The 13,666-nt window shown below is 34.5% G+C and overlaps 2 protein-coding genes and 1 pseudogene across 3 annotated transcripts; all 3 read left to right on the top strand.

Moving 5' to 3' along the window:
- The first annotated feature begins 491 nt into the window (after positions 1–491).
- On the top strand, positions 492–2,752 carry LOC146919880 (Photosystem II manganese-stabilising protein (PsbO) family). Its single transcript, XM_085713275.1, has 2 exons — positions 492–831; positions 1,850–2,752. Exons 1-2 carry the CDS (start codon positions 601–603, stop codon positions 2,606–2,608), a joined length of 990 nt encoding a protein of 329 aa, XP_085569401.1. The 5' UTR covers positions 492–600; the 3' UTR covers positions 2,609–2,752.
- A 943-nt stretch (positions 2,753–3,695) lies between these two features.
- LOC146919881 (CASP-like protein ARALYDRAFT_485429) lies at positions 3,696–6,274 on the top strand. The gene is made up of 3 exons (XM_085713277.1): positions 3,696–4,051; positions 5,668–5,800; positions 5,903–6,274. Exons 1-3 carry the CDS (start codon positions 3,918–3,920, stop codon positions 6,095–6,097), a joined length of 462 nt encoding a protein of 153 aa, XP_085569403.1. The 5' UTR covers positions 3,696–3,917; the 3' UTR covers positions 6,098–6,274.
- Positions 6,275–9,144: 2,870 nt separating this feature from the next.
- Positions 9,145–12,107, top strand: LOC146919882 (pentatricopeptide repeat-containing protein At2g29760, chloroplastic pseudogene; annotated as a pseudogene). The gene has a single exon (XR_015011622.1). The product of XR_015011622.1 is annotated as a pentatricopeptide repeat-containing protein At2g29760, chloroplastic pseudogene (transcript).
- The last annotated feature ends 1,559 nt before the right edge of the window (positions 12,108–13,666 follow it).

Genomic DNA, 13,666 nt, shown 5'->3' on the forward strand with positions numbered 1-13,666 from the left:
GACCGCCCACTTGCGACACTCTATACACACTTGTTTACAAAAAATAATTAAATTAATGATCAAAGAGTTTAAACTAAGCGCTTGTGTACAAGTGATTTTCATATAAATATTTATGTATACTTTTTTCCTATAATAAAAGATAAAATCAAATCAAATTGTTTTTATAAGCTATTTTGAAGAGCTAATAAAAGTAAGTTTTTTTTTTGTTGTTGTAAGAAGCTAAGAAAAATAAGTTGAAAATAACTTTCCGACATTTTATAAACTGTTTCCATAAATTTTCACAAATATTACAAATAAGTCAATCCACTCAAAATCTTTATCTAAATTTATCCATTGGTCATAAATATTTTTTCCAACGTCGCAACAAACAAAAATCCATTAACATTAGCTTCGTTCATTCATCCAATAAGAGATGGCCTAAGCCTTATCCTATCAAAAATCTTACTCACACCACAGCCATCAAAACAGAGTACTCTGTTTAGTCAGTGTCTATTCTCATCCTACACACAAAGCACTTTCAAATTACTACAACGTACTTAACTCTCAAATTAAAATCAAAACAATAAGAAGAAAAACACTTTGGTGGAAAAAATAGCAGCAATGGCAGCATCATTACAAGCTGCAGCTACACTCATGCAACCAACCAAGATTGGTATCAATAATCGTAGCACCCCTTTACATCTCAAGTCAACGCAATCCATTTCTAAGGCTTTTGGCTTGGAAAACAATGGAGCTAAGCTCACTTGCTCTCTTCAAGACATAGCTCATAGGTTTGCTGAATCTGCTAAAATTGCAGGATTTGCTCTTGCTACCTCTGCTCTTGTTGTCTCTGTATGTTTCACTTTGTCTCTCTTCTATTCATCATTACTATATTTGATCGCACTTTGATTAAGTTGTCTCGGTTTATTTTTCTCAGAGACTAAAAGTTGCTTTTATTATGAAGCGGGACATAATTTAGTTCAACCGAAAAATAAAAGCAACTTTTAGTCTCTGAGAAAAATAAACCGAGACAACTTAATCAAAGTGTGATCAAATATAGTAATGTTTCAGTTGAACTAAATTATGTTCCGCTTGGACTAAAATGGTCACTCATAAAACAAACCTAGTAGATTTTGCAAAACAACATATTTTAATGCCTAATCTTGCACCATTACAATTTACAACATATGTTGGATCCGGAAAAAAATACACACATTCACATACATTAATTGATCTTGGTCGTCAATTTGAAATCCGATCTGCTTATATTATATTTTTCACCAAGTCATCTTTAATTAAATAATATATATCATCGATTGGAGATTGAATGATCAAGATCAATCACGCAGTTAATGCAAGGAATTCAAATCCTAACACACGGCTTATGTGAAATTGTGAACTATCTTTTATTTTTGTGCACCCGTATCCCTAGGGCTAGCACAAGTATAAGGCTAGGGAAAACCCCGCTTCTCAAGCCTTAGCTTCCTAAATAGTCCATTAATTTTATAATCTCATCAAAAATTTGAGTTACTTTTAAGTTTCAGATTGTCTCGGGTTAGACTCTACATTTACCAGAAGCAATTTTATTCGAGAAAATGTCAATCACTTTTTTAACGAAAATTCAAACTCTGGCTCGACACGTTTTGAGTTTGCAAGGGACTAGTCAGTAGTCACTAGTCTCTTTTGCTAAACTTAATCACGAGGGTCTATGAACCTAGGCTCTAGAGTTATTTTCACAATTATTTAGTCTTGTATATTTTTCATTTGATATTTTAACTTAAACATCACTTATTTAATTATGTATGTACTTATTTAGTTATTTTATGTATGTTGATTGACTAATGATTATCGTGGAATTAATAATATTCAGGGAGCAAGTGCTGAAGGTGCTCCAAAACGACTAACCTTCGACGAAATCCAGAGCAAAACCTACTTAGAAGTAAAAGGAACAGGAACAGCTAACCAATGTCCAACAATTGAAGGTGGATCAGACTCATTCTCCTTCAAGCCAGGAAAATACAATGCAAAGAAATTCTGCCTTGAGCCAACTTCATTCACAGTAAAATCCGAAGGCGTAACAAAAAACTCCCCGCTCGATTTTCAAAACACAAAGCTAATGACACGCTTGACATACACGTTGGACGAGATAGAAGGACCATTTGAAGTATCTCCTGACGGTACTGTCAAATTTGAGGAGAAAGATGGAATTGATTACGCTGCTGTGACCGTTCAGCTCCCCGGAGGCGAGCGTGTGCCATTCCTCTTCACGATCAAACAGCTGGTAGCGTCAGGGAAGCCGGACAGCTTTAGTGGAGAGTTTTTAGTACCATCTTACCGGGGTTCATCGTTCTTAGACCCAAAGGGAAGAGGTGCTTCAACCGGTTATGACAATGCTGTTGCTTTGCCTGCTGGTGGAAGAGGTGATGAGGAAGAACTTGGTAAGGAAAATAACAAGAGTGCTGCATCATCTAAAGGGAAAATTACATTGAGTGTAACTCAAAGTAAGCCTGAAACTGGTGAGGTTATTGGTGTGTTTGAAAGTATTCAGCCTTCTGATACTGATTTAGGTGCTAAAGCTCCCAAGGATGTTAAGATTCAAGGTGTTTGGTATGCTCAGCTTGAATCATAGAACATTTCTGTTGGTTTAGATTTTGTTAGCAAAATCTTTTGACACCAATTGGTTAAGAGCACTGAGAGCAATTAGTATCATGTTTGTATATTATAATGACTTGATCATAATGCTTAAAATGTCACATGGTCTTGCATCTTAAAACATTTGTCTTATTATTTTAAGGACTATGCTAACAAGTGCCCTTAGGCACCAGTTCAGAAGTAAAAAATAGAAATAAATTATAATTTGATGTAGAAGAAGTCCATTTTTAAAGTCTCAAGATGTTGAATACACAATCCCTAAGATAAACTTTCTTTTTTAAGCTTCTTAACAATTTGATGTGAAAAATCCGGGCTGCAATCTTTAACCTGGATCCCTAACATTTTATTCAGGCTTTCAGAATGACTCATACATGCTAGCTCGTTTTGACAACTCAACGTGTGTGTGTTGACCGATCATAAGTGATCCAAGTGAAATTGATTGTGTAATTTCAACGGGTTGATGCCAAAAGAAATATCATGAACATTCTCTCTCCAATACTCATTCATTTAACGAGGGAACCACCAATGAATTTCACCACTTTTTAAGAGTTATGATGCATAAACACCTTAAGTGGCAATACACCTCTTGACACCCACACAAAAATCTGACACGTGCTCACGTGGACCCTGCACAAGCAACACTTTATCTTTCTTCTCCTATTCTCTCTTCTAGGTGTACAGGGGTGTACGAGAATAAAATGTGTCTATCTAACATTTTCCCCTTTTAAAAGCATCAAACTCCGATGAATTTTACTCGGTAAGTAAACTAGTGTTAGAGAATGTTAAAAAAGAAGACACATTTAATCTCCGATATCCCTTGTAGTGCATTGATATATGATGTGATCGGAGAGAACAATGGGTTGAATGATTAAGGACCCTTCAATCCGAATACAACCTGTATAGTGTAGCCATCGCACCGACGGAACAGATTCTTTGTACAATAACAATATCTAGACGATTTCATCCCCCACTTAAAGCAAGAATAAAATTAAAACAAATTCATTGTCCTATTATTTTAGTATTTGTCTCTCTCGTTATAGTAAAGTTTCCTATTCCCACCTTTCACTTTCCATTCTTTATATCTTTCATTCATTTCATTTATTTATTATTATTCCATTTCCTTCTTTTTTGACCCCAAATTATTTCCATTCCTCTTTTCATTCATTCATTGATTTTGATCGACGTTAGAAAGAAAAAAGCTTGGCATGTTTGATAATTGATGCGAACCATTGGCATAATATAAGGATAAAAAAGGAACATATTATTATGCTAGGCTAGGCTAGGCTATGATGGAGGAACTTCCAGGAGCGTTTGGAACAAGCGCTAGCTTAACTCTTCGTTTGGGTCAAATTGTTTTCTCATCAGCTTCTCTTTGTTTCATGTGCTTGGATGTTGGTTTCTACTCCTACACTTCTTTCTCGTATGTTCCTTTCACTTTCTTCAATAACTTTGTTATCTTGTATCTTTTCAATTCACGCAGAATCCATTTCATGATTATAATCATTTTGATTCATATTTGTTGACTTTAATTTGTTAGAGGAGGTGGTCCAATTAGTTTATAGCTATAGCACCTGTGATGATGATTACTATGTTATAAATTTCATTCATTCTTCATTTGGCCACGTGTCTCTCTCTGCTTAGGAATATGGGCCTCATAATATTCAATTGTTAGATTCCGCTACTACTATTAGTTTTAATATTTTAATTTTTAATAACAAACGTTAGTAGTTAGATTAATATTTACTCATTGTTCGGGTTTTTTTTTTATCCTTGGCCTCCGGTTTAAATCAGTTGGCCTATCCAACCCTTTGTTATTAGTTTTAGTTAACTTTCTGGTAGTCGGTGATTGCTGTCTTAATTTCCTTCAGTCAATAATTGGGGTTGTTCTGCCTTGATATAGCCAACTTAGTGCATGTTTGAATCAAATACATTTGCCTTTTTACTTATATAAAGATTGGAGGGAGTGCTTTTTTGCTTCAACACCACGGTGCTACCGTGATTTTGCCAATCTCACCGCTCATCCAGACATATACTTCATTGTTCATCCAAACATACACTTTGCCAGTAACAAGTTTGGCAAAATCACGTTGTGCCACTGTAACTTCGGCAAAAGCTACATTTTAAGGTTTCAACAAAATTCCGGCAGTTTCAACAAAATTACATGTCATAATGATTTTGCCAAACTCACTTTTAAATACTAGTTTGCACTTAGTGTATCTCATATTCAACTAAGTTCATTTTTCATTCAATCAGAAAATGAGAATCACTGTTTTTCTCTCTCATAGTGTTCTTGAGTGTTTTATCTATGACAATAGTACTTTCTACAAGTATTTGAGTGTTAAACTATAAAAAAAAACTTTTAAGATGCTTTTTTCACTATTATTTTAAGCTCCCTAATAAAACTTTCAGAAATCATCTATGCAGAGCTTTTGTAGAGTTAACCCCTCATTTTCTCTTCTATGGTAGAAACAATTTATACATAAACTCTCATATTAAGTGTTTATTGAGTCAGGATTTAATAACATTGTTAATTCAATCACCATCCGAATCACATGGCTAAAAGCTCTAGAAATTTGGTGCACATTTTGGAACAATAGTAGGATTAAGGAAAGGACAGAACAAATTAATTTTTCTTTCGGCTATATTTAGCCTTTCAATAACTATGACTAATACAAAGTTGGAGTTTCTACGTGTTTGGATTCACGATGAGTTTGACAAAACTACAATATGCTACACTTTGAAGCTTCAACAAAATCACGGTGCCACTGTGTTTAATCTAGATTCTCCACTTCATTTTCAAAGTGTAATTGTTGGTATGATGGCAAAGGGAGCGAGTTCAAGTTTTGAATTTTTTCTGCATAGTTATAATCTTATTCTGACATGATATTTGGATCTCATAAGAATATGAGAGCAAAAGTCAGAATTTTATGTCCATATAGCATATTCATAGTTTAAAATTCGCAGAAGGACGGAAAAAAGGCTTAGGCTTTTGTATTTATAACTTAATTTTTCTTCTTTACACTTGCTATTCCACAGGTTTTTGGTAACAGTCATGGGTTTGGCAATTCCATGGAGCATAACATTGTTCATGGTAGATGCTTACTCCGTCTTCATACAATGTTTACCGATTCAAAGACGGCTCATATTGATAATTGTTTTGGGAGACATGGTACTTAGTACTCACTACTTATATTTTTTTTTTTTCCAAGACCAAGTTAGGTCTCATCGTTTCATATTGTTACTAATTAATGATATAATTTCTGTATTCCAGGTCATGTCATATCTCTCATTAGGTGCAGCATGTTCCGCAGCAAGTGTTATAGATCTTCTGCATGAAGCTGGTAAATCACATTGCCCGGCAAAGTTATGTGGTAGATATCAGTTGTCTGCTGCTATGGCATTCTTGTCTTGGTTTCTTTCATCAGCTTCTTGTCTTTTTAATTTTTGGATTTTACCTTCTCTGTAAACATACTATCTTACTGATTATTGATACATCATACATGTACATGAATGAAAAGGGTGCAAATGACAAAGTCATTTTCTCTTTGGCATATGTTTTGTGTTCTTGTGAATAGAATTTTGCTGACAATAAACAATGTAATAGCTCTTCACCAAAAATACAATGTATTAACATATCTTTCAATGCAATGGGTTTGATAAAGAAAACACTCCAATACAAGTATGTAGCTCATTAGTCCACGATGTGTCAACACAATGATACGAGTTTAACTTTGTGGTGGCATTTAGCATGGGTAAGAGTAAGAGTTTCCCACCATAGGAAAGTAAATTTTAACCATTAGATCAAGTGAAGACCACATTTTTATCATACTCTCTCAACACTATATTTTTTCCTATACTATCTTTCATGCTACTCTCTCTCCTCCATGCCCCAATCCACCACCAGCAACTTCAAGTTCACGATCTATAAATAACTTTTTCCCTTTCTTGAATATTCTGTCAAAAATCCCACTGACAAATTTGTGTGTTTTTTGTTTTTACACACATAGTTGAATTTCAAACCAACACCAAGAGTTTCTTCACCAAGTAAACTGTCTACAATGTCCATGGCTTTATGATCTTTCTCTCTCCTAGTTCTTTTTCTTTCTTTTTTGAATTTTTGTTTGGAGGATTGTAGAAGTTTAACCGTCCAGTTAAACAAGATGATGATATATATTTATAAAGTTTCATTTTTTGCAACTGGGTTATCAAAATTTGGTCGCTGCACTATGTGTTCACTTTCTGGGTAGTTGTTCATACTCGAAAAGGTTGCTGTTGTATTCAGACTAATAATAACCCAATATCATTAGCCGGTCAATTTTCATTTTCCAAATCTAATTTCTTTTTCATTTTGTAGACTTATTTCCTTTTTTTAGATCTGACTTTGTTTGAGTTGTTTAATTTTAATTTGATTTCCGGATTATTGATGAAGAAGAGTTTGAAGAGTTTTTAATTTTTGGAATTGTTGAGTTTTTATGTTTTTGGTTGAAGATTAAATGTCACGTTGAAGAAGAGATGATGGAGGAAGATAGTGAAATAATAATATAGTGTTGAGAGTGTACCATAAGAGAGTGTTCTTTACTTGATCTAATGGTCAAAATTTACTTTCCCATGGTGGAAAACTCTTGCCCTTACCCATGCTAAATGCCACCTAACTTTGTAACTTTAAAGTACGAAGTTCAAATCCTTAGTAGAATCTTTGTAAAATGATCATTTTAATAATAGTTTCTCTTGCCCAAATTCAGAGAGAGAAAAAAAAGAGGTCTCCCACTACTAGTAACACAATAAAAACTTAATATAATATCAATCAAGTGCTATAATTAAATAATAATTGTTGTTATATATTATAATTTAAAAATGTTTCAAACAGTTAAGTTAAGAAGGACATACACGAATAATGATATCTAATTAGAACTCAACATTTCAAATTTAATTTTAAGATATATAGTAAGAACTGGCAGAATAAAATAGTGAATTTTCATTGAATATATACTAGTTGACACTTATCCTACATGTTATTTAAACTATTGAATCAATGCCAATATGCAAAACTTGTATAAATTAGTTTCATCACACACAAAGTCTACCCTTTATTTGTAATAAAAAAATTGAAATGCCACTTAGACTATTGTCCGACACAAAGAGAGATAAAATTATGAGTATAATATTAGAAGAATATCACACCACTCAATAACATTTTTCTCAATATATATTATATAGATCAGACCGTTAAATTGAAAGTTTATATACATTTTTTAAAAGGAGTTGAAAGTTTATATTATATAGCTTATTTCTATAAATTTATACGTAATTGTATTGTTCTAGACTCGACTAAAACCCTAAATTCCACTCATACAAAGCCCAAAGCGCTCTGACTTGAATATAAAGAAGGTTCAGTTGCAGGAAAAGTCGAAACACATCAAGACTACACATTCAACCACATTTTCGAACCCAATACCTTTAATGATCAGGAGGCTTAGGATCCGTGCAAGTCAGGTCAGTAACGCTTTCCGACCATAAATGCAGAACAATGATTGGTGATTTCAACGCTTATGCGCGCCGATCGTAACCGCCTCTCAACGGCTATCTCAACAACTCTTTCCTCAATTGTATAATTATTTCCTTAATACACCACAACGGTGAATTCTAGGGCGAGGGTTCAATCAAGTCCCTCACCGGTGCACCACTAAATTTGATCATTAGATTAAATAATCTCATTAGTCACTACCACACTAAATCTATTCTCTCCTCTTTACATTCACTTTCTTTCTCTCCCCTCTCAACTTCTGCATTTACGTGAAACTCTCTCCATCCCCGTAACCTTTTTAAAATAAATTCTCATTCAATTTTGCTGTTTTTAATTGCCAATAAAAATTAATAGATTAAAATTTGAATCTCTCGTGTGAAGTGATGTGAAAATTCTTTGAATTATTTTTTCAATTAACAATCTTAAACCAAAATGACATCAAACTTAAGTACACATGATCTCTGTAATCCTGTACAAGAATGAAACAATATACTACCAAGAAAAAAGATGAAGAAAGAAGCGGCTTTGAACAAAAAGGACCGTAATGAGTACAGAGAAAAACATTTTCATTCTCAAAACTTGTTTCATTCTTCCCAAAAGTTCTCAATATCTAAATTGTTTTTAATTTAGAATAAAAAATTTCCACGGGAATCCTAAACACATATTATCTGGAATGGAAAGGCAATTAAGCTTCGAGAAGACAAGAGTGTGGCCTTATGGGGATGGAGAGAGTTTCACGTAAAGGCAGAAGTTGAGAGAGAAAGTGAATGTAAAGAGGAGAGATTAGATTCAGTGTGGTAGTGACTAATGAGATTATTTAATCTAATGGTCAAATTTAGTGGTGCACCGGTGAGGGACTTGATTGAACCCTCACCCTAGAATTCACCATACACAACACCTAACTTTTAATACCTTTTACTCTTTGTTCTCCTCATGACTTGACTTGAGTGTTCAAGTGTTTGCAGATACTCCAACTCACAACCAATATTTTTCGCCCCATGTCTTGTATAATGTTAATTAACAATGCATCGAGTAAAATTTTATTGACCGTGTATCATTCCCCTCAAATTTTACATTGGTGTAATAATTTGATAATTCTACATATATGTCACGAAAATACTTGAAATGATAAACCTATGAAAGCACGCCATTAACAATACATATTCACACAGGACTAATGTTCTTCATAAGGTAAACTAATCTTGCCTGCACTTTTCATCATCGTCATGTTCTTGTAGCACAACATTTTAACTGAGGTAATTTTTAATGTCCTCCATTTTCAAACTGAAACCAGCAAAAGCTGTTTCCAACGTGTTTTGCATACACACACAAACACAAATCAGCAAAACCATTTTGCAAGAGTTAAAGTCTCCAACTCATCAAACCCTTCACTATCTCATAGACCAATGCATCTCCCTAAAACAACTCAAACATGTTCATGCACAAATCATCCTCCATGGACTTGCCACCCAAGTTATCACATTAGGAAAACTAGTTTCCTTAAGTGTCCAACTTCGAGATCTTCGTTACGCTCACAACATGTTTGATCAAATTCCTCAACCAAATAAATTCATGTTTAACCATTTAATTAAGGGTTATTCTAATTCCAATGACCCAGTTAAGTCTTTGTTGCTGTACCGTCGAATGGTGGGTGATGGTCTTTTACCAAACCAGTTTACAATCCCTTTTGTTCTGAAAGCTTGTGCTGCCAAATCGTGTTATTGGATCGGTGTTTGTGTTCATGCTCAGTCTTTTAAGCTTGGAATGGGGTCATATGCTTGTGTTCAGAACGCAATTTTGAATGTTTATGTTGCTTGTGGTTTGATAACAAGTGCAAGGAGAGTGTTTGATGATCTTTCTGAAAGGACCTTGGTCTCGTGGAATTCGATGATTAATGGGTATTCTAAAATGGGTTGGTCCGAAGAAGCAATTTTGTTGTTTCGAGAAATGCAAGAAGTTGGATTGGAGCCTGATGTGTTTACGTTGGTTGGCTTGCTTTCTGTTTCGACAAAACATGGTAATTTGGATTTGGGAAGATTTGTGCATCTTTATATGGTCATTACCGGTATTGAAATTGATTCAATTGTTACAAATGCACTCATGGATATGTATGCCAAGTGTGGGAATTTGAAATGTGCTAAAAGTGTTTTTGATCAAATGCTTGATAAGGATGTTGTTTCTTGGACGTGTATGATTAACGCTTATGCTAATCATGGACTTATTGATTGTGCTTTGGAATTTTTTAACCAGATGCCGGGGAAGAACGTGGTTTCTTGGAATTCAATAATTTGGTGTCATGTTCAAGAGGGACTTTATCCGGAAGCCGTTGATCTTTTCTATAGGATGTGTGATTCAGGCGTGATGCCTAATGATGCTACTCTTGTTGCCATTCTTTCATCCTGCAGTCACATGGGTGATCTAGCATTGGGAAAACAAGCCCACAGCTACATTTTTGATAACAACATTACACTGAGTGTGACGCTTTGCAACGCTATAATAGACATGTATGCAAAATGCGGTGCTCTTCAGATTGCCATGGACGTCTTCTTCGGGATGCCTGAGAAGAATGCAGTGTCATGGAATGTTATTATCGGGGCACTTGCTCTGCATGGTTATGGAAAAGAAGCTATTGAGATGTTTGAGAAGATGCAGGCAAGTGGAGTTTGTCCTGATGAGATTACTTTTACAGGTTTGCTTTCTGCTTGTAGTCACAGTGGTCTTGTGGACATGGGGCAATATTACTTTGACATTATGAATTCGACTTTTGGGATTTCTCCTGATGTTGAACATTATGCGTGCATGGTCGATCTTTTAGGTCGCCGTGGATTGTTAGGAGAAGCGATATCATTGATTAAGAAGATGCCTGTTAAACCAGATGTTGTTGTTTGGAGTGCTTTACTTGGTGCTTGTCGAACCTATGGGAATCTAGCAATTGGTAAGCAAATCATGAAGCAGTTGTTGGAGTTGGGACGATACAATTCTGGTCTTTATGTGCTTCTCTCAAACATGTATTCAGAATCTCAAAGATGGGAAGACATGAAAAATATTTGGAAAATACTGGATCAAAATGGGATAAAAAAGTGCAGGGCAATCAGCTTCATTGAAATTGATGGCTGTTGTTATCAATTTATGGTGGATGATAAAAGACATGGAGCTTCAACATGTATATACTCTATGCTGGGTCAATTAATGGATCATCTAAAGTCTGCAGGGTATCCATGTAAACATTTGGATGTAGAGGAAATATACTGCTCTTATATTTAACTCAGCATCAAGTTTTATTGATGGAAAGGCATAGATTCATATATGGAATTATCGTTTCAACTCCAAAGTTTATCCAAGTCTTCTATTGTTACATGAAAACCAAGTTGATTTTATTTTGTAAACCAGAAAGTCTGCACGCCCAACTGGAAGAGACCAGAACCATCTTATCCAGCTGCTCTTGGGTAAACAAAGTTGATTTGAATGACATAAATGTGAACTCCTACTGAATCGAAAAGAGCAATGCTAAAGAGTATGAATGTTTGTTTCCACAAATCATAAAAAGGCTGATGTGTTTTGCATTTTTAAGAATCAAAATCTTGTTGCTCACAGACACGGGATGAATAAGAAGCTTCGATAGGCTTGACTTGGACATGTGGTGACTCGGCTGAGAAACATGGTTCCAAACATAGGCGTTATCTTCCATGTTTGATGGAAATCATGCAGGTGTGTATATAAAAGCAGTCAATTAGAGTCATTCGTTTATTTTCATGAAATTACTTAATAGCAACATCAAGTATTTCCCAATAGAAAACCTTAACTTCTTCATGTAAATAAACCAAATTTATATTCCTCTGGATTTTTTTTTGATTCATTTGGTGTCATTAGCGAAATGTTAATCGACATCATAAAAGATATCCTAAAAGCGTAATTTATAGTAACTATTCAATGAGTATTTTTCTTTGTTTAAGTGCTTAGGTTGGAGTTTAAAGTTCTTCTCTTCAAGAATGTATTTTTGCGAAAATCAAATCAAAGTCCTCCCCAAAAGTTGAGCAATACTTAGTTAACTTGGCCACATTCATTGGACTGTACAATAATATTATTGGGGGACTAGTCACTTTAGTCCCTGAATAGGAAAGGAGTCGTCACTTTAGTCCCTGAATGCAGATAAATTGCAAAATAGTCCCTGAATGTATACTCTGTTAGTCAATTTAGTCCCTGAATGCAGACTCAGTTAGTCAATTTAGTCCCTGAATGCAGACTTCGTTAGTCACTTTAGTCTCTGAAATTGACTAACAGAGTCTACTTCAAGGACTGTTTTGCAATTTCTCAGCATTCAGGGACTAAAGTGACAACTCCTTTCCCATTCAAGGACTAAAGTGACTAATTCCCCTAATATTATTATATAGTTGAATATAATTTCTTATTTAGAAGCTAAAAGCCCTGGCCCTGTTTCCAAGTTTTAAACTTTCACACTCCATGCATTGTGTATGCCATTTTTTATAATGTACTCAACAGACCAATGATTATTTCAATCAGCATGTGCCTGTTCTTTAAGCTACCAGTTTCCATATAAAGAAGATTCAAAGGCGAAAATATTCATATGCTTGCTTATGGAGAGAACTCCATAGTGAAATAATCTACCCACATAATAATATTGCACTGTATTGGTTTACTATAAAGCAGACGAATGTAATTAAGTGAAACAAAACATAAAATCCACCAACCGGCAATAACACATGAACATGATAACATGTTATGTGTATAGTCTAAATACATCTCTGATATGTCAAATTATTAGATTTTCAAGTCGTGTGACAATTATCACAAGATTTTTGTAACTCATCGAATCTATCTATATTAACATAAAGTTGAGCACGTCAATAGCCATGAAACTTCCTTCCTACTCAACACATTTTGCCAGCAAAGTTAACGTGCCCTACCTTTGACAACCCAAAAATATAGGACACATTAAAGGTCAATTGGACAGTAGAGTGAATATGTACCGGTGCCGCCGCAGCAAATATAATCAAGAGGATAGTGAGTTTGGCAAACATTAGTTCTATTGGTACGTGCTCATTTTTTGATCCCATGGTATGCTTGCTTGCTTTTCTATAGCTTTGATTCCTCATTTTGTTACCTGGCTAATTTTGGAAAGAAAAGAAAGGAAAAACTATACATTGATTAACTAATAAAATATTTAATGGCACAATTTCTATATTTTATATAAGTGACGTGTCTTATGAACGCCTAAAAACTTTCCACACGTATTTGACACTCAACTCAAAATAATAATTTAGCATTAAGGTCCATCATCCACAATATGAATTGATAGAACTCCAAGATTTCCCCACATAAACATTTAACAAGGGCGAAGAGCACATCATTCCTTTAGGCAAAAAACCAACACTAAGTAGTTTTTTTTTTTTTTTTTTTTTTTTTTTTTTTATGAAAAAAACCAATACAAAATAGAGTCTGGTTAACGAGTGCCCACGGGACACTCTTTAAGCAGTTTAAAAGAAGAAATTA

Source organism: Medicago sativa, chromosome 5 (assembly GCF_051527215.1).
Source record: "Medicago sativa cultivar Bolivia chromosome 5, Bolivia_mono, whole genome shotgun sequence".
In the NCBI taxonomy this organism is placed as follows: Eukaryota; Viridiplantae; Streptophyta; class Magnoliopsida; order Fabales; family Fabaceae; genus Medicago; species Medicago sativa.